General features: G+C 43.6%; 1 protein-coding gene across 7 annotated transcripts in view; it reads left to right on the top strand.

Annotated features, from left to right (window-relative positions):
• The window catches only part of LOC133541238 (zinc finger protein 771-like), a 52640-nt gene that overhangs the window by 25132 nt on the left and 5259 nt on the right, over positions 1–22249 (top strand). For 6 of the 7 annotated variants that reach the window (XM_061884493.1, XM_061884500.1, XM_061884494.1 and 3 more), the window contains one exon: positions 12276–12494. In XM_061884493.1, the coding sequence (XP_061740477.1) occupies positions 12276–12494 (219 nt within the window). Of the gene's footprint in view, positions 1–10620; positions 11060–12275; positions 12495–22249 lie in introns of those variants that run through there. The other variant, XM_061884497.1, reaches the window with a different exon arrangement.

The raw sequence follows: 22249 nt of genomic DNA on the forward strand, positions 1-22249 counted from the left end.
TGACAGTGAATATTTCACAAGAGTTCACCAAAAACTGGAAATTCCAGCCCTGAAAAGTCCCCAACAGGGCAGACCTTGGTTACATTTGAAAAAGTGAGCCTCTAACAACTAGAGCTGAAATAACTCAGTTGGGAGAGCATCAGACTGAAGATCTCATGTTCCCCGGTTCAAAAGAAAGAAAGAGTAAACAAAATCAAATTTTTGGGTGTGATCTTGGACCAAAGGATCTGCTGGAAGTCACACATTACATACATCAAAGGGAAGTTGGCCAGAAGTATTGCTGTCCTGGGTAAAACAAGGCACATTCTTAATCAAAAAACATTACACACTCTTTATTGTACACTTGTTTTACCATATTTGAGTTACTGTCTAGAAGTTTGGGGAAATACATATAGGACGAACATCCAACCACTATTCATAATGCAAAAAAGGGCCATCAGACTGATACATAACACAGGACCCCGAGAACACACTAATGGATTATTTATAAAAACATTTGATTTAAAACTACCAGATCTCATCCAACTCAAGACTGCCCAAATGATTTATAAAGCAAGTAAAGATTTACTTCCAACAGGGTTACAGAGAAGATTTTTACAAAGAGAAGGGAATTATAATTTAAGAGGAGAACTACTTTTTAAGATCCAATATTGTAGAACAACGCAGAAACGAATGAGTATAACAATAGCAGGGGTTAAAATATGGAACTGTTTAAAGGATGAAATAAAACACAGCACCAACATAAACCAGTTTAAAAAGCTTTTTAAATCATTTATCATTAGTAAATATAAGAAAGAAGAGCAAACATTGTTTTAGAAAGACAATAATATATATGTATATAAATACAATGTATGATTTCATAATTATACATATAGGTTATATTAAAATGTATATATTACCACTTTATATGGAATTTAAATGAATTGTGTATGTATAATGTATGTATGTATGTGTGTATGTGTGTATGTATATGTATATATATATATATGTGTGTGTATGTATGTATGTGTATATGTATATATATATATGTGTGTATGTATGTATGTGTATATGTATATATATATATGTGTGTGTATGTATGTGTATATATATATATATATATAAGTGTACAAATGTATATGTTTGATTTAAATGTTAAACTATGTATATGAGACGTGTGCTACATATATGTTGCTTATATATTGTTTAAAAAAAAAAAAAAAAGTAATATAAGTGAAGCATGTTTTAGATTTTATATATTTTGAAGCTTGTTCTTGTTGTGATGGGGTAGGTTTATATAAGCGTTGCTTCAACCTACACCCTTTCGGCTCAATCATTGCTCAAATGAGTGTTTTTTTTTTTTTGTTTTTTTTTGTTTTTTGTTTTTCTTTTCTTGTTGTTGTTCTTTGTTTTATGTGAAATACATTGATTGATTGATTGATTGATAAACCTTGGTTTCAGCACAACTCTTCCCTGGTTTATGTTACTAATGTGGCTTCTGTGGTTCTTTCACTACTGAAATGGTCTCTCTGGAAAGTCAGCTTGCGGCCAGGAATCTTAGCATCAGTTGGCACACAACTCTCCGTCATTTTTAATTTGGACAACCGTTATGTTGTTTAACGGTGTATCTTTACTCCTGCCAATGTTTGGTATTTAAGTGACGCTTACATCGGGCTGTTTCAAACACAAATTTGTTGCCTTAAGGGTTTGTCTTGGACTGTATAAGTTGAAAGTGAGAGTAATAAAGCTGTGCTCAGTGTGATGTGAAGGTGCATCTAACACACTTACAGCAAAATATTAACCACAACCTTTTCATACAGATACACTGTCTAACAATTTGAGTTTAAAGTATTGCGTTTAATCCTTCAGATAATCGCATTAACGCTCTGCCACCTGAACTAAAGCGGATGTGAGGGATGTTTTTGGTTTCAGTTTTTTAAATGAAATAGAGAAAAAGCAATCACTGTTGAAAACTATTTGAATTTAATACAAGTTAAAAGGACTACTACCAGGGGTCAAAGGGATGTATTTTAAGAAGTGTAAGGAGATTAACATCAGCCATTAGGGACTTGAACCCTGGACCCTCAGATTTAAAGGCTGATACTCTGCCGACTGAGCTACCCAAGCCCCCGTCAATTCTGATTTGTCCAACGTCTGAGATAACATCCATATTGGCAATCTCAGGTGAAGGTGAATTAGTCAGCATGTTCAGTGACAAGCTGGGAACTGTCAAAGCTCCATCCATCCATCCATTTTCTACCGCTTATTACCTTTGGGGTGGCGGGGGGGGCGCTGGTGCCTATCTCAGCTACAATCGGGCGGGAGACGGGGTACACCCTGGACAAGTCGACTGTCAAAGCTCAAACTTGCCAATTGCTTGAACACAAAGCTCATTTTTGACAGTCAAGCCAGTTTTAAATCCTCATCAACAAAGAAGGTTTTGACCCAAAAAGAAGCTCCTCTCCCGAAGTTGCCAACTCTGAGCTGGATTTAACTTGGATGCTCCCCAGAATTTTGCCAGAAGCATTTTGCTTTAATTTTTAGTGGAGGTTAGCTGCAACAGGTAGAGCTGGTGAAGGCCCAGGCTGCAACAAATAGAAGGTCACCAGATTATAAAATGAGAATCAGCACCTCCAAGTCCGAGTCCATGGTTCTCGCCCGGAAAAGGGTGGAATGCCATCTCCGGGTTGGGGAGGAGACCCTGCCCCAAGTGGAGGAGTTCAAGTACCTAGGAGTCTTGTTCACGAGTGAGGGAAGAGTGGATCGTGAGATCGACAGGCGGATCGGTGCGGCGTCTTCAGTAATGCGGACGTTGTACCGATCCGTTGTGGTGAAGAAGGAGCTGAGCCGGAAGGCAAAGCTCTCAATTTACCGGTCGATCTACGTTCCCATCCTCACCTATGGTCATGAGCTTTGGGTCATGACCGAAAGGATAAGATCACGCGTACAAGCGGCCGAAATGAGTTTCCTCCGCCGTGTGGCGGGGCTCTCCCTTAGAGATAGGGTGAGAAGCTCTGCCATCCGGGAGGAACTCAACGTAAAGCCGCTGCTCCTCCACATGGAGAGGAGCCAGATGAGGTGGTTCGGGCATCTGGTCAGGATGCCACCCGAACGCCTCCCTAGGGAGGTGTTTAGGGCACGTCCAGCCGGTAGGAGGCCACGGGGAAGACCCAGGACACGTTGGGAAGACTATGTCTACCGGCTGGCCTGGGAACGCCTCGGGATCCCCCGGGAAGAGCTAGACGAAGTGGCTGGGGAGAGGGAAGTCTGGGTTTCCCTGCTTAGGCTGTTGCCCCCGCGACCCGACCTCGGATAAGCGGAAGATGATGGATGGATGGATGGAATACAATAACAGTCACTAGAAAGACAAGGCTTCCTAAACTGGAAGCAAATATAATTTTTTACAAGGTCTTATAAGAGATTTGATGAAGAGTGTTTTTTGATGAAATATCCCGTTTAAATTGGAAGGAGGTGTGCAGTGAGGAAGACCCTCAGGCTGCACTGGATTTATTTATGTTAATGTACATGAGTGTTGTGGATAAGCATGCCCCTTTGAAAAAGTTTTCAGTCAAAACTAAGTCTGCCCCATGGATTGATAATGGACTTGGGAGTTTAATGACAGAAAGAGACATGGCTAAGAAAGCTTTAGTCAACTCAGGTTTAATTGTTGACAGGCATGAGTATTGTTCCTCAAGAAAGCAGCTCACAAGGGAATATTACAAACAGAGGTTATAAGATGTAAGATATGATAGCAAAAACCTCTGGAATGTTTTGAATGAAATCATGGGTAGAAAGAACAAAGTCTGTACACCTTTTATGGAATCAAATGGGTTGGTACTCACTAAACCAAGTGACATTGCAAATCATTTAAATAGCTTGGCTCCTTCCTACTTCTTTTCGGACATGATGTAATGTTAAATGATATGAAATTGTCTGATGTATTATGTTGTAAGTTTGTTCCATCCTTCAATCTATTTCCATGCCGCGTATACCCTTTTGGGTCGCGAGGGGCGCTGGGGCCTATCTCAGCTATAAATGGGCGGAAGGCGGGGTACACCCTGGACAAGTCACCACCTCATCACAGGGCCAACACAGATGGACAGACAATATTCACACACTAGGGACCATTTAGTGTTGCCAATCAACCTATGCCCAGGTGCATGTCTTTGGAGGTGGGAGGGGCCTATCCCCAGGTGCATGACTTTGGAGGTGGGAGGAGCCTATCCCCAGGTGCATGCCTTTGGAGGTGGGAGGGGCCTATCCCCAGGTGCATGACTTTGGAGGTGGGAGGGGCCTATCCCCAGGTGCATGTCTTTGGAGGTGGGAGGGGCCTATCCCCAGGTGCATGTCTTTGGAGGTGGGAGGGGCCTATCCCCAGGTGCATGCCTTTGGAGGTGGGAGGGGCTTATCCCCAGGTGCATGTCTTTGGAGGTGGGAGGAAGCCGGAGTACCCAGAGGGAACCCACGCAGTCACGGGGAGAACATGCAAACTCCACACAGAATGATCCCGAGCCCAGGATTGAACCCAGGACTACTCAGGACCTTCGTATTGTGAGGCAGACGCACTAACCCCTCTGCCACCGTGAAGCCCGTAAGTATGTTCATGTTCGAAATAAACTAAAGAAAGAAAGTATTGATCGATTGACTGAGATTATAATGCAGTTTTACCAAGGGATAAAGTAACAGCACAAAGCACACATCAGTCATATTAAATGATGCATCAAGGACAATACTGTAATGACATCAAATAGATATTTTTAATTTCGCCAGAGTACCTGGTTGGTTTCACATCTTGTTCGACCACTTACCAGAGGGAACAAAACAACAATTTTTTTGTCGTAGTGGTTTGTGCAGCCCTTTGAGACACTCGTGATTTAGGGCTATATACTAAGTAAACATTGATTGATTGATTGAAAAATCATCATCAAAAAAGTACAGCTTGAAGAAAAGGTATGGGGCCATGACCCAGATTCAAACCGGGGTTGCTGCGGCCACAACACAGAGTACTAACCACTATACAACCACGGCTGTGACAAACTATCCTGACTGATGATGTTTTTCCTTCCCTGTTCATGTTCATAGACAGAATAGTCACATCTAGTTTGAATGCTAGTGACCAAGCCCCAACAATTTTTACTCTAACAAGAGGAAGGCGTGCTCAGGCAAGATTTGTATTATTTCACCTTTTTCCTCACACGTTTAATTCTGATTGAATATCCGGAGTATAACTACAGATACAACTTCCAGTTATCTATTCACAATAATAAAAAGACAAATAATGCATGTTCCAGTTAGTAGATATTTATTTTAACTGCAAAAAAACACTCCTGAAGAAATGGCACTGAATTTGGTTTCAGTTCAAATAACGAAAAACAGTGAGCTCGCCAAGAGTCTAAACTAGAATCTTCTGATCTGTAGTCAGACGTGTTATCCATTGTGCAACTAGCCCCATGTGAAGATGGGTTTTACTGTAGTACAGGTTGTATATTGTAAACATCTTACTCCAAAGGCACATACAGTTTACATGAGGCTTACCACCAACACAGGTCTTTACTGACTGCTTATGTTGGACTTTATAATCTATCCATCCATCCATCATCTTCCGCTTTTCCGAGGTCGGGTCGCGGGGGCAACAGCCTAAACAGGGAAACCCAGACTTCCCTATCTCCAGCCACTTCGTCTAGCTCTTCCCGGGGATCCCGAGGCCTTCCCAGGCCAGCCGGGAGACATAGTCTTCCCAACGTGTCCTGGGTCTTCCCCGTGGCCTCCTACCGGTTGGACGTGCCCTAAACACCTCCCTAGGGAGGCGTTCGGGTGGCATCCTGACCAGATGCCCGAGCCACCTCATCTGGCTCCTCTCCATGTGGAGGAGCAGCGGCTTTACTTTGAGTTCCTCCCGGATGACAGAGCTTCTCACCCTATCTCTAAGGGAGAGACCCAAACTCATTTGGGCCGCTTGTACCTGTGATCTTATCTTTTCGGTCATGACCCAAAGCTCATGACCATAGGTGAGGATGGGAACGTAGATCGACCGGTAAATTGAGAGCTTTGCCTTCCGGCTCAGCTCCTTCTTCACCACAACGGATCGGTACAACGTCCGCATTACTGAAGACGCCGCACCGATCCGCCTGTCGATCTCACGATCCACTCTTCCCTCACTCGTGAACAAGACTCCTAGGTACTTGAACTCCTCCACTTGGGGCAGGGTCTCCTCCCCAACCCGGAGATGGCACTCCACCCTTTTCCGGGCGAGAACCATGGACTCGGACTTGGAGGTGCTGATTCTCATTCCGGTCGCTTCACACTCGGCTGCGAACCGATCCAGTGAGAGCTGAAGATCCCGGTCGGATGAAGCCATCAGGACCACATCATCTGCAAAAAGCAGAGACCTAATCCTGCGGTTACCAAACCGGAACCCCCTCAACGCCTTGACTGCGCCTAGAAATTCTGTCCATAAAAGTTATGAACAGAATCGGTGACAATGGACAGCCTCGGAAATGTGTTCGACTTACTGCCGGCAATGCGGACCAAGCTCTGGCACTGATCGTACAGGGAACGGACCGCCACAATAAGACAGTCCGATACCCCATACTCTCTGAGCACTCCCCACAGGACTTCCCGAGGGACACGGTCGAATGCCTTCTCCAAGTCCACAAAGCACATGTAGACTGGTTGGGCAAACTCCCATGCACCCTCAAGAACACTGCCGAGAGTATAGAGCTGGTCCACAGTTCCGCGACCAGGACGAAAACCACACTGTTCCTCCTGAATCCGAGGTTCGACTATCCGACGTAGCTTCCTCTCCAGTACACCTGAATAAACCTTACCGGGAAGGCTGAGGAGTGAGATCCCACGATAGTTGGAACACACCCTCCGGTCCCCCTTCTTAAAGAGAGGAACCACCACCCCGGTCTGCCAATCCAGAGGTACCGCCCCGATGTCCACGCGATGCTGCAAAGTCTTGTCAACCAAGACAGCCCCACAGCATCCAGAGCCTTAAGGAACTCCGGGCGGATCTCGTCCACCCCTGGGGCCTTGCCACCGAGGAGCTTTTTAACTACCTCAGCGACCTCAGCCCCAGAAATATGAAAGTCCACCACAGATTCCCCAGGCACTGCTTCCTCATAGGAAGACGTGTTGGTGGGATTGAGGAGGTCTTCGAAGTATTCCTTCCACCTATCCACAACATCCGCAGTCGAGGTCAGCAGAACACCATCCGCACCATACACGGTGTTGATAGTGCACTGCTTCCCCTTCCTGAGGCGGCGTAAGGTGGTCCAGAATCGCTTCGAAGCCGTCCGGAAGTCGTTTTCCATGGCTTCCCCGAACTCCTCCCATGTCCGAGTTTTTGCCTCCGCGACCGCTGAAGCTGCACACCGCTTGGCCTGTCGGTACCTGTCCACTGCCTCCGGAGTCCTATGAGCCAAAAGGACCCGATAGGACTCCTTCTTCAGCTTGACGGCATCCCTCACCGCTGGTGTCCACGAAGGGGTTTTAGGATTGCCGCCCCGACAAGCACCAACTACCTTGCGGCCACAGCTCCGATCTGCCGCCTCGACAATAGAGGTGCGGAACATGGTCCACTCGGACTCAATGTCCAGCACCTCCCTCGTGACATGTTCAAAGTTCCTCCGGAGGTGGGAATTGAAACTTTGTCTGACAGGAGACTCTGCCAGACGTTCCCAGCAGACCCTCACAGTGCGTTTGGGCCTGCCAGGTCTGTCCGGCATCCTCCCCCACCATCGCAGCCAACTCACCACCAGGTGGTGATCGGTAGAAAGCTCCGCCCCTCTCTTCACCCGAGTGTCCAAAACATGAGGCCGCAAATCCGATGACACAACTACAAAGTCGATCATGGAACTGCGGCCTAGGGTGTCCTGGTGCCAAGTGCACATATGGACACCCTTATGTTTGAACATGGTGTTTGTTATGGACAAACTGTGACGAGCACAGAAGTCCAATAACAAAACACCACTCGGGTTCAGATCCGGGCGGCCATTCTTCCCAATCACGCCTCTCCAGGTTTCACTGTCGTTGCCAACGTGAGCGTTGAAGTCTCCCAGTAGGACAAGGGAATCACCCGGGGGAGCACTCTCCAGTACTCCCTCGAGTGTACCCAAAAAGGGTGGGTACTCTGAACTGTTGCTTGGTGCGTAAGCACAAACAACAGTCAGGACCCGTCCCCCCACCCGAAGGCGGAGGGAGGCTACCCTTTCGTCCACCGGGTTGAACTCCACGTACAGGCTTTGAGCCGGGGGAAAACAAGAATTGCCACCCCAGCCCGTCGCCTCTCACTGCCGGCAACGCCAGAGTGGAAGAGAGTCCAATCCCTCTCGAGAGAAGTGGTTCCAGAGCCCTTGCTGTGCGTCGAAGTGAGTCCGACTATATCCAGCCGGAATTTCTCGACTTCGCGCACTAGCTCAGGCTCTTTCCCCCCCAGTGACGTGACGTTCCACGTCCCAAGAGCTAGCTTCTGTAGCCGAGGATCGGACCGCCAAGTGCCCTGCCTTCGGCTGTCGCCCAGCTCACAATGCACCCGACCTCTATGGCCCCTGCTATGGGTGGTGATCCCATTGGAGGGATGACCCACGTTGCCTCTTCGGGCTGTGCCCGGCCGGGCCCCATGGGAACAGGCCCGGCCACCAGGCGCTCGCCATCGTGCCCCACCTCCGGGCCTGGCTCCAGAGGGGGGCCCCGGTGACCCGCGTCCGGGCGAGGGAAATCTGGGTCCATGGTATATATATATATATATATATATATATATATACCATGGACCATATACCATATACATATATATGTATATATATATATATATATATCCATCCATCCATCCATTTTCTACCGCTTATTCCCTTAATCGTGATTAACTGCATTGTATACGCAAAGCCCAATAATGAATTCAAAAGTAGTGTGTAGTGCACCTTTATTGGAATATTCTCCCACATGAACAAAAGCGCCAAAACATTTGTTGTGCAAACAGAATTTAAATCAGTCCTTGTTAAAGAGTAGCAGTTAAATAGCATATTTTATGAAAAATCAACTCAAAAAATGTAAATACAAACATTTAAGCTTATTGCCACTGCCAGGGTATTTAAGTTATCCTGTTTGTTATGGAAAATAAATATAATCTACATACAAATCTCTGAGCCACAATCATAACATCTGAACAGGCAATTTCTGAGGTAACAGCATAATTTTTTTTTTATCAGGGATCTTATGTTTAAAAAACCTATATTATAGGTAGTGGGCTGTTTTAGGGAATTTTTGATCAAATTATACGTAGTAGCAATATTAATAATGTTGTGTTTATTCTGCGTAGTGCACTTAAAATAATTATGACCATATCTAGGAATTCATATGATGGGAATTTTCCGATTGTTTGCTTGGTGCTTTGATAAACTGAACGCATATACATGGTACTATATTGTGATGTTATGAGCCAGGGAATAAAAGAACTACCCTACCCAGCATGCAACAGGAGTGACGAGCATGCGCGGTAGCCCGGTATAGGTTGGGTCGCCATGACGGCATCTTGTATGTTGTGATATGCACGCTCTGAAAGTAAACGTTAAGAACTCAGCCAACACTCCTGGTCTGCATTATTCATAAATAGACAGACAACACAAATACTCTGCTGCTTCACAAGCCGCTGGATGTAGCTGGCAAAGTATTCCCACGCTAGCTAGCCGGTCTAGCAAGCACGCGTCATTCACTCCAAAACGGCCCGATCTATCCACATCCAGAATTGTCTGGCGGTCGTAAGTGATCCCGGAGTGACCACGCTGTAAGCCGGCCATGACATTTGCAGAATTGTCCGGTATTTTTGCCAAATGTTCCATATTTACCAAGAGCCCCTCGACGCCGAAGTACATCCGGGCGACGCCATCTTGTTAAGAAAAGGCGTTAACAAAATAAAAGCATGTAAACAACATACGCAAATGTGCGATAAAATAATTGTCGGCGTTAATAGATTGATGAGTTAACTCGTAATTAACGCATTCATTTGCCCACCCCTAATATATATATATATATATATATATATATATATATATGTATACATATATATATATATATATATATATGTATGTATATACATATATATATATATCAATCAATCAATCAATCAATGTTTACTTATATAGCCCTAAATCACTAGTGTCTCAAAGGGCTGCACAAACCACCACGACATCCTCGGTAGGCCCACATAAGGGCAAGGAAAACTCACACCCAGTGGGACATCGGTGACAATAATGACTATATATATATATATATATATATAATGCTAAAGGAATTTTAAAAAAAGACCATGAACACCTCCCACATTCTAAAATACATTATAAAAACGATTAGCATCAAAGACAAAAATAATCTGAGTGTAATATTAATATTTATTTTTATATTTTTTTAAATTTTCTTTCCTTATGCTGCTGTTGTTTCAATTCATTGTTAAATATTTGAATATTTTTACGAAAATGAGTTGTATGTCTTTTTTTCGAAAATGTAAAATGGACACGTTTACTTTTATTTTCAGAATGTTGAAATAGTTGTACCGGGGATGGGGGGGAAAGAGGTTGTTACTTGTTTCTCTCGCGAGGCCTGGAAAAGAGGTTGTTACTTGTTTCTCTCGCGAGATCTGACAACACTGCGCGCGAAGCAAACACGGCGAGGATAAAGCAAGATGACGTCTGACGGTTATTGCAGTCACAGTTCAATGTTCTTAATCTGTGCCTCCATGTACACATATATGTCCTTTATTACACTCTAGTAAAGAGAGTAAACATCGTTAATAACTGTTTGCATCCGGTTATATTAGTCTGAGCGCACTTTGATGCTTCTCGAGCTAGCTTAGCTTGCTAGTTAGCTTAGCTTGCTAGTTAGCTTAGCTTGTTAGCTGCTAACAAAGAGAGGCGGAAGTGATCAAAACACATCACTAAGTAGAGATCAAGTGTGAGTGTAAAGTGTTGTGATTGTGTGAAAATGTGCCAAAGAACCACAGCAAAGTACGAGGAGGAACTTTGTCCAACAAAAGAGGAGAAGGAGCGACAACAACAAAAACATCAAGTTGTGTTACACAGAACAGGTTTGTTTACTTCTTACTCCCACATCTTTACTGACTTTATATTTCATTATTAACACTATTCTTCAATAAATTGTCTGTAGGAAGATGAATTGTCAGGTGAAGATGATGCACTGATTGTTTTACATTGTTAAGAAGGAGACATTGTCAGACACACAATATTTATGAGAGGTTGATGTTTGTAACAATGTGTATCAACATGTTTACACAAAACTCACACAGTCGCCGGGGGAATATTCCAGAGAGCAGGTTAAGTGCAAAGTCCTGAGTATGTAAAGCTTGAGAGTTTTACCTCCAAAAATAAAAGAGGTAAGACAAAGCCAGAGTCAGTTACCATGGTAACTGATGCTGTAAAACTAGCCTGCTAGCTGACAGGTTTGACAAGTTATATATGTGTCAAAGCTATTATTTTCTTCATATTGGTGCAACCATTAACCTACTACAACACCTACAGCCGAGTCATACCAAAAACTATAAAAATGGGACCCATTACCTCACTAAGGGTGATCAAGGGTGATGGGCCAAATGAAGACAATAATCTTGCCACCCCAAGTGTGTGTGTGACAATCATTGATACTTTAACTTTTTAACGTGGGAGTGATTGTCAAAAAAACAAAGCCTGCTCTAAAGATGACATCTTGATCTCATACCATCTCAAACCACTTGGCCGTTCATTATTAAGTGAAATGTCTTAAAGTCGCTTAAATTTGTTTTTAACCAAGCATTTTTTTGGCCCAGCCAACAAAATGACCTCAAAAAAGTATTTGGCATGATGACAAAAACATACAATTTAAGTGATTTTGGAATTAGATTTTTTATTTCCATGATATTGAAGTTATGGTAATGACCATACTATTAAAATATTATGATTAAGTTTGGACATAAAGTTTAGGTGTCATAGATAAAATATTACACACTTTAGATCAGTGAGTGTAAAGTTAAGAATGTCTCAATCAATGCTGCCTGGTACTTATAAAAAAAAAATTAAAATTGCCCCCCATCACATTTCCAAGTATGTTTTTGTACTCACTGTACTCACTTTTGAATTAATTTTAGTGGCTGGGACAAAAGGAAGTATTTCCTGTGTTTTTATTGGTTGTTTTGCTACACACTTTTAACACAACACATGAAAGAACACAAATAATGTAATTTTGTTAACAGTGTCAGTACAAAACTATTTATATTCTCTCTTTATCTTATTGACTTATTTACCCAACAGACCTCCAGCAGCCCCCCCACATTAAAGAGGAAGAGGAGGATCCACAGCCCCCCCACATGAAAGAGGAAGAGGAGGAAGTGTGGATGAGTCAGGAGGGAGAGTGTCTTCTAGGGCAGGAGGAGGCTGATGTCAGCAAGTTTCCACTGACTGTTGTCTCTGTGAAGACTGAAGAGCATGAAGACAAAGCAGCTGAGTCCTCACAGCTTCATCACAGTCCAAGTAAGCACATCATTTTATTCTCAGGGCATTCAATCCATCACAACTGGACTCTTCACTTTCTCTTACAAGACCTTTGTCCTCTCATCCAAGTAGGCTTCATCACTTCATGCTCATACACTTCAAGTCTTAAATATAATCATTTGAATTTAGAGGGAAACTGCAGTTTTTAGGGGGAATTTGGTCCATCGTTCACAATCATTATAAATGACATTACGATTGATGTATATATATATTTAAATAACATTTTAACTCATAAATGTAAATAAAAGTCCACTTGCAATGGAGCCAATGGGAGGTCCTCTATAAGCATCTAAAAAACGCCAACAATACTGCATTTGCATTTTGTGGCTTGAATACCAACCAAGTATTAGTGATATTGTTATTATAAGTGCTAACGCAGACAAAGTATTTATAGCTTGTGTGTCTATGTTGACATCACCGGCTGGTGAGCTCCTTCCTCGCCGTTGCTGTTGAAACATTATTCCAGATCATGAATCGTGCTTCTCACCTGGATAGTAGAAGGATGACGACGTACTCTGACAGCTTGGTACCCTTTGACAGCCAATTTAGACCTGGCAATTGCGAACAACACAAAAAGACGCTTAACTTCACCCTCCTTTTCCATGCGACGATTGAGTCATTCCTCATCTAAACGAGAATATAACTAGATTCTATCAATCTCTCTAGTGACAGAAGACCCTGTACAGTATGTGATGTTTGTATTATGTTTGTTGGCTCTCAGGAAGTCTGCAGTGTTTAATATTATGAAATCTTGTTAAAAATAAAAAGCGAACGTTGTGATCCGTTTTTGAAATTACTGCTCTAATGAGCAAATATACTTAAATATAACATATTTTTTAAAATGTACTTGTTACTAAATGACATATATAGCTACTGCGTGTACATAACACCTTAATGGAGGTGTTTGGATGCTTTTTAAGTTCTTTTTAGGCAGAATAAAGCGACTCTAATAGCCTCTATTGTAAGCAGACTTTTGATCGCATGTATTTTCTATTCAGAATAAATAAAGAATAAAAAATCTCTGTTCTTGATAGGCAAAATAAATACAATTTTAATTCACTTTTAAGTGAAGTGAAGTATATTTATTCAGCGATTTTTTTTTCTAGTGATTCAGAGCACTTAACATAGTGAAACCCATTATTTAAATTACAAACCCCGTTTCCATATGAGTTGGGAAATTGTGTTAGATGTAAATATAAATAAATGCAAATCCTTTTCAACCCATATTCAGTTGAATATGCTACAAAGACAACATATTTGATGTTCAAACTCATAAACATATTTTTTTTTTGCAAATAATCATTAACTTTAGAATTTGATGCCAGCAACACGTGACAAAGCAGTTTGGAAAGGTGGCAATAAATACTGATAAAGTTGTGGAATGCTCATCAAACACTTATTTGGAACATCCCACAGGTGTGCAGGCTAATTGGGAACAGGTGGGTGCCATGATTGGGTATAAAAACAGCTTCCCAAAAAATGCTCAGTCTTTCACAAGAAAGGATGGGGCGAGGTACACCCGTTTGTCCACAACTGCGTGAGCAAATAGTCAAACAGTTTAAGAACAACGTTTCTCAAAGTGCAATTGTAAGACATTTAGGGATTTTAACATCTACGCTCCATAATATCATCACACAATTCAGAAAATCTGGAGAAATCACTTCACGTAAGCAGCATGGCCGGAAACCAACGTTGAATGACCGTGACCTTCAATCCCTCAGATGGCACTGTATAAAAAACCGACATCAATCTCTAAAGGATATCACCACATGGGCTCAGGAACACTTCAGAAAACCACTGTCACTAAATACAGTTTGTCGCTACATTTGTAAGTGCAAGTTAAAGCTCTACTATGCAAAGCGAAAGCCATTTATCAACAACACCCAGGAACGCTGCCGGCTTCTCTGGGCCCGATATCATCTGAGATGGACTGATGCAAAGTGGAAAAGTGTTCTGTGAAATATTTGATTGTGTCATCTGGACCAAAAAGGAAGCGAACCATCCAGACTGTTATCGACACCAAGTTCAAAAGCCAGCATCTGTGATGGTATGGGGGTGTATTAGTGCCCAAGGCATGGGTAACTTACACATCTGAGAAGGCACCATAAAGCGTGGCTTTGTAGTAAAAGAGTGCGGGTACATTCCTGGCCCGCCTGCAGTCCAGACCTGTCTCCCATGGAAAATGTGTGGTGCATTAATAAGCGTATAATACCACAGCGGAGACCCCGGACTGTTGAAGGACTGAAGCTCTACATAAAACAAGAATGGGAAAGAATTCCACTTTCAAAGCTTCAACAATTAGTTTCCTCAGTTCTCAAACGTTTATTTTGAGTGTTGTTAAAAGAAAAGGTGATGTAACACAGTGGTGAACATGCCCTTTCCCAACTACTTTGGCACGTGTTGCAGCCATGAAATTGTAAGTTAATTATCATTTGCAAAAAAAAATTGTTTATGAGTTTGAACATCAAATATCTTGTCTTTGTAGTGCATTCAATTGAATATGGGAAGAAGAGGATTTGCAAATCATTGTATTGCATTTATATATCAATTTAACACAATTTCCCAACTGATATAGAAACGGGGTTTGTATATTTTTTTGTGATTAAAAAAAAGAAGTAATTTTCAGCAAGTTGCGAACAAACACTTTAGTGCTTGCTGTCATTATGATTGGCTAAAACACCTCTGTAACAGAGCCTAGGAATGTTTTCTGTTGACTACCCATGTTCTTCTTTAGTTACATTATTCTGTTCTATGAATCTTCTTTCGATTCTCATTCCGGTCGCTTCACACTCGGCTGCGAACCGATCCAGCGAGAGCTGAAGATCCCGGTCAGATGAAGCCATCAGGACCACATCATCTGCAAAAAGCAGAGACCTAATCCTGCGGTTACCAAACCGGAACCCCTCAACGCCTTGACTGCGCCTAGAAATTCTGTCCATAAAAGTTATGAACAGAATGGGTGACTCGCAGCCGAGTGTGAAGCGACCGGAATGAGAATCAGCACCTCCAAGTCCGAGTCCATGGTTCTCGCCCGGAAAAGGGTGGAGTGCCATCTCCGGGTTGGGGAGGAGACCCTGCCCCAAGTGGAGGAGTTCAAGTACCTAGGAGTCTTGTTCACGAGTGAGGGAAGAGTGGATCGTGAGATCGACAGGCGGATCGGTGCGGCGTCTTCAGTAATGCGGACGTTGTATCGATCCGTTGTGGGGAAGAAGGAGCTGAGCCGGAAGGCAAAGCTCTCAATTTACCGGTCGATCTACGTTCCCATCCTCACCTATGGTCATGAGCTTTGGGTCATGACCGAAAGGATAAGATCACGGGTACAAGCGGCCGAAATGAGTTTCCTCCGCCGTGTGGCGGGTCTCTCCCTTAGAGATAGGGTGAGAAGCTCTGCCATCCGGGAGGAACTCAAAGTAAAGCCGCTGCTCCTCCACATCGAGAGGAGCCAGATGAGGTGGTTCGGGCATCTGGTCAGGATGCCACCCGAACGCCTCCCTAGGGAGGTGTTTAGGGCACGTCCAGCCGGTAGGAGGCCACGGGGAAGACCCAGGACACGTTGGGAAGACTATGTCTCCCGGCTGGCCTGGGAACGCCTCGGGATCCCCCGGGAAGAGCTAGACGAAGTGGCTGGGGAGAGGGAAGTCTGGGCTTCCCTGCTTAGGCTGCTGCCCCCGCGACCCGACCTCGGATAAGCGGAAGATGATGGATGATGGATGGAATCTTCTTTCATTTGCATGACAGATTGTTTACTTTCACTGGACAAGGCTACTCCACTCACATAATAAATGTCATTTTCCTGTTAATAATCAAATATAAAGTTAGTAAAGATGTGAGAATAAGAAGTCAACAAACCTGTTCTGTGTAACACAACTGGATGTTTCTTGAAAACAGCGTCCAGTAGTTGATTGTCCTCCTCTTTTGTTCTAGAAAGTTCCGCCTCGTATTCTGCTATCGTTCTTTCTAACACTACAAATATTTCTTCAACGGCAACAGTTAGTGGCTGATCCACCAACGCTCTCTACATTTGTAATGTGGACATTTTCACACGATCACAACAGTTACATTTTAGGACTAGATAGAACAATCCCATGATACAAGATAACCGGAGTAGAGGGGAAATAATAGGCTACATCCTTCAGAGCTGCTTCAGAAGGTGTTGGACCTGGTTGGGTGGGATTGCAAGATGGGGGACAGAGAGGAATGGTTGTCAGCTTCATTGGGGTCATCAGGTGGGCACCCTCCTTCACTGGCGTTTCAACACAACAACACCTGGTGTCCCAGGTGAGCCCCCCTCTGCTTTTAACCAATTATGTGACGTAGGTCTTACTAGATCAATCAATCAATCAATCAATCAATCAATGTTTACTTATATAGCCCTAAATCACTAGTGTCTCAAAGGGCTGCACAAACCACTACGACATCATCGGTAGGCCCACATAAGGGCAAGGAAAACTCACACCCAGTGGGACATCGGTGACAATAATGACCCAGTGGGACATCGGTGACAATAATGACCCAGTGGGACGTCGGTGACAATGATGACTATGAGAACCTTGGAGAGGAGGAAAGCAATGGATGTCGAGCGGGTCTAACATGATACTGTGAAAGTTCGATCCATAATGGATCCAACACAGTCGCGAGAGTCCAGTCCAAAGCGGATCCAACACAGCAGCAAGAGTCCCGTTCACAGCGGAGCCAGCAGGAAACCATCCCAAGCGGAGGCGGATCAGCAGCGCAGAGATGTCCCCAGCCGATACACAGGCAAGCAGTACATGGCCACCGGATCGGACCGGACCCCCTCCACAAAGGAGAGTGGGACATAGGAGAAAAAGGTGAAAAAGAAAAAGATCTCCAGATGGTGTCTCTCCTCTTCACCCACAGCCACCGATGCTCCTGAGAGGGCTCTGATGGTGTTTCGCAGGGTTTGGCTTGGAACTCCAATGTCCTTAAGCAGCCTGATGGTTGTCCGACCCACAAAACCTCTGCAGCCACTGGGCAGACCTTGGCTTTCCATCCATTCTGCTCAGCATCAGCTGCCAGTTCTGTGTACTTAAGGCTTTTGCGTTCGAATGCCTCCTCCACAGCAGCCTCCCAGGAAACCCTGAGTTCTATTATATACACAATATGCAGTGAGGAGGACCAGAGCACAAGGTCTGAGGTTTGATCTGGCTATCTCTGAAAGAAAGCAGAGCTTTTGATCAAGATCCACCGCCATTTTCCAGTCAGGAGCTGTTCCGAGCTGGCCTATGTCTGGTATATGGCCTTTGGTGGACTCTGCACCTTCTCGGATGAACTCTCTTGTGGCTGTAGGATGTACTTTTGTCGGGGGAAGGGCATTGATCTTCACTCTTCTGGCCTCTAACGTGGCTGCTAGACACTTCAGAACCTGGTTGTGCCGCCAGGTGTAGCGCCCTTGTGACAGACTTTACTCTCACCCTTGATCTCTACTTAGCGATGTGTTGATAACTTCTGTGTCTTCTTTTAGCAGCTAACAAGCTAAGCTAACTAGCGAGCTAAGCAAACTAACAAGCAAAGATACCACGAGAAGCGGCACAGTGCTTCTAGCGCATCTAGACGATTGTATCCCTAAATAAAGAATCAAAGATGTACTTTATATGACGTAAATATTTCAAAGTGGAGAACAAATAATAGGACTGACTTATTAGCGTCCTGCTCGCGTGGATGTGCTTTCACGACAGTTAGCACACTTGACGTTACAAGGCAGTACTGCTCTGTTCTGCTGCCTTCCATTTATGCCGGAAGCTGGGAATGACGTCACAGCCGAGTGGACGAAGAGAAAACACAGAGGCTATTGTCTCATGAATGTATCTTCAAGACACTTGACAAATTTGGCTTCGGCATTTTTTTCTGCAGAACAATGAAGACTTTGTTTTGCAATGGTAATAGCTCCATAAAGCTCAAATCTGCTACATAGCATTCTATTTTAGTTACATTATTGGGTTTACAACCCCCTGGCGCTGATTTGTTCTGTATTTGTACTTCAATCAATCAATCAATGTTTACTTATATAGCCCTAAATCACTAGTGTCTCAAAGGGCTGCACAAACCACCACGACATCCTCGGTAGGCCCACATAAGGGCAAGGAAAACTCACACCCAGTGGGACATTGGTGACAATAATGACCCAGTGGGACGTCGGTGACAATGATGACTATGAGAACCTTAGAGAGGAGGAAAGCAATGGATGTCGAGCAGGTCTAACATGATACTGTGAAAGTTCAATCCACAATGGATACAACACAGTCGCGAGAGTCCAGTCCAAACACAGCAGCGAGAGTCCCGTTCACAGCGGAGCCAGCAGGAAACCATCCCAAGGGTAGCGGACCAGCAGCGCAGAGATGTCCCCAGCCGATACACAGAGGGACATAGAAGAAAAAGAAAAGAAACGGCAGATCAACTGGTCTAAAAAGGGAGTCTATTTAAAGGCTAGAGTATACAAATGAGTTTTAAGGTGAGACTTAAATGCTTCTACTGAGGTGGCATCTCGAACTGTTACCGGGAGGGCATTCCAGAGTACTGGAGCCCGAACGGAAAATGCTCTATAGCCCGCAGACTTTTTTTGGGCTTTGGGAATCACTAATAAGCCGGAGTCCTTTGAACGCAGATTTCTTGCCGGGACATATGGTACAATACAATCGGCAAGATAGGATGGAGCTAGACCGTGTAGTATTTTATACGTAAGTAGTAAAACCTTAAAGTCACATCTTAAGTGCACAGGAAGCCAGTGCAGGTGAGCCAGTACAGGTATATATGTATGTATATATGTATATAAAGGTATATACAGTATAGGTATATATGTATGTATATATGTACATAAAGGTATATACAGTATAGGTATATATGTATGTATATATGTATATAAAGGTATATACAGTACAGGAGTAATGTGATCAAACTTTCTTGTTCTTTTCAAAAGTCTAGCAGCCGCATTTTGTACCAACTGTAATCTTTTAATGCTAGACATGGGGAGACCCGAAAATAATACGTTACAGTAGTCGAGGCGAGACGTAACAAACGCATGGATAATGATCTCAGCGTCTTTAGTGGACAGAATGGAGCGAATTTTAGCGATGTTACGGAGATGAAAGAAGGCCGTTTTAGTAACGCTTTTAATGTGTGCCTCAAAGGAGAGAGTTGGATCAAAGATAATACCCAGATTCTTTACCGTGTCGCCTTGTTTAATTGTTTGGTTACTTATTTTGATTATTATTATTTATCGATTATTTGTAAATGTTGCAGTTTTATAAATAAAGGTTTATAAAAAAAAGTAAGGGCTTCACGGTGGAAGAGGGGTTAGTGCGTCTGCCTCACAATACGAAGGTCCTGCAGTCCTGGGTTCAAATCCAGGCTCGGGATCTTTCTGTGTGGAGTTTGCATGTTCTCCCCGTGAATGCGTGGGTTCCCTCCGGGTACTCCGGCTTCCTCCCACTTCCAAAGACATGCACCTGGGGATAGGTTGATTGGCAACACTAAATGGTCCCTAGTGTGTGAATGTGAGTGTGAATGTTGTCTGTCTATCTGTGTTGGCCTTGTGATGAGGTGGCGACTTGTCCAGGGTGTACCCCGCCTTCCGCCCAATTGTAGCTGAGATAGGCGCCAGCGCCCCCCGCAACCCCAAAAGGGAATAAGCGGTAGAAAATGGATGGATGGATGGAAAAAAAAGTAAGGCGGCAGAACAGAGCAGTACTGCCTTGTAACGTCAAGTGTGCTAACTGTCGTGAAAGCACATCCACGCAGAAAGCCGCGAGTATGACACTAATAAGTCAGTCTTATTATTTGTTCTCCAGTTGGAAATATTTACGTCGTATAAAATACATCTTTGATTCTTTAGTAAAGGATAAAGTCGTCTCGATGCGCTAGAAGCACTGTGCCGCTTCTCGTGCTATCTTTGCTTGTTACTTAGCTTAGCACGCTAGTTAGCTTAGCTTGTTAGCTGCTAACAGAAGACACAGAAGTCATCAACACATCGCTAAGTAGAGATCAAGTGTGAGTGTAAAGTGTTTGTGTGGAAATGTCTACATTACAAATGTTGAGAGCGTTGGTGGATCAGTGAATGTTGAAGAAATATTTGTAGTGTTAGAAAGAACGATAGCAGAATACGAGGCGGAACTTTCTAGAACAAAAGAGGAGAACAATCAACTACTGGACGCTGTTTTCAAGAAACATCAAGTTGTGTTACGCAGAACAGGTTTGTGGACTTCTTACTCTCACATCTTTACTAACTTTATATTTGATTAATAACAAGAACATGACATTTGGAATATATAATATAATCACAATGACCAGTGGTGGAACAAGTCAGAGCCGGGCCGGGGGCGCCCCCCATGATGAGGCCCCCTAAACCTAAATAATAAAGCTAATTCTAACATCATCTTATAACACACACATGCCTCTCTGGGTTTACCGCCAACAATCTTGAACCAGGTTTTAAAAAGTTTCCCTGCCATCCATTTTTGCTGAAATTTGCATTTTCCTAACATGCATTTCTGTTCTCACTTTCACCACAGCATCAGCCCGTTCACAGGATGTAGAACAATTATCAAAGGGGATCAGATCTTTTTTAACTTTGCCTACCATTCACATCCCTAATGTAAGAGAATAACATGTTTTTATTGTTTTATGCATTCTAACTTGTAAACAAATGTTCACAAAACCTTAACTATCCTAATTGTAACAACGGAGTCAATGGGAGCGCCTCTATTCCGCTCACTAAGCCCCCTAAATAAGAATTAGTTGATCAATATAATATACCCAGAATGCTATCTCTTTAAAACATGCTGTAAAAATGCATATCCTCAGGAAATATGCCTTATAATAGCCACAAACTTGAGGATACAATTTTAATTAGGATAACATTTTAAAAATAGTTTAACGGTTTTATGGAATTTTCCAGCGTGTACGCCGCCTTCCGCCCGCCTGTTTTATTGATTGATTGAGACTTATTAGTAGATCGCACAGTACAGTACATATTCCGCACAATTGACCACTAAATGGTAACACCATTCGGGTGATTCTTAAACAAGTTTTTCAACTTGTTTAAGTCGGAGTCCACGTTAATCAATTCATGATAAATGAAAAGGCACAAGAGGTAGAAAATGGATGGATGGAAGACGATACATCACAATACAACCATACAGGATAAACGTTGGCTTTTGCGCTGCTAGCTTAATGCTAACATACAATGGACGACCACATTGACAGGCTAACAAAAAATAGCATTGTGATCGTTTTAAAGGTCTACAAAGGTTTAACAAATAGGAGTTTACTTGAACAAAACTAACACAAAACAACAGATGCATTTTTACTTCCATACTCATAATCCCGGGGCTTCACGGTGGCAGAGGGGTTAGTGCGTCTGCCTCACAATACGAAGGTTCTGCAGTCCTGGGTTCAAATCCAGGCTCGGGATCTTTCCTTGTGGAGTTTGCATGTTCTCCCCGTGAATGCGTGGGTTCCCTCCGGATACTCCGGCTTCCTCCCACTTCCAAAGACATGCACCTGGGGATAGGCCCCTCCCACTTCCAAAGACATGCACCTGGGGATAGGCCCCTCCCACCTCCAAAGACATGCACCTGGGGATAGGCCCCTCCCACTTCCAAAGACATGCACCTGGGGATAGGCCCCTCCCACCTCCAAAGACATGCACCTGGGGATAGGTTGATTGGCAACACTAAATGGTCCCTAGTGTGTGAATGTGAGTGTGAATGTTGTCTGTC

The sequence above is a fragment of the Nerophis ophidion genome, linkage group LG23 (genome assembly GCF_033978795.1).
Source record: "Nerophis ophidion isolate RoL-2023_Sa linkage group LG23, RoL_Noph_v1.0, whole genome shotgun sequence".
NCBI classification, from domain to species: Eukaryota; Metazoa; Chordata; class Actinopteri; order Syngnathiformes; family Syngnathidae; genus Nerophis; species Nerophis ophidion.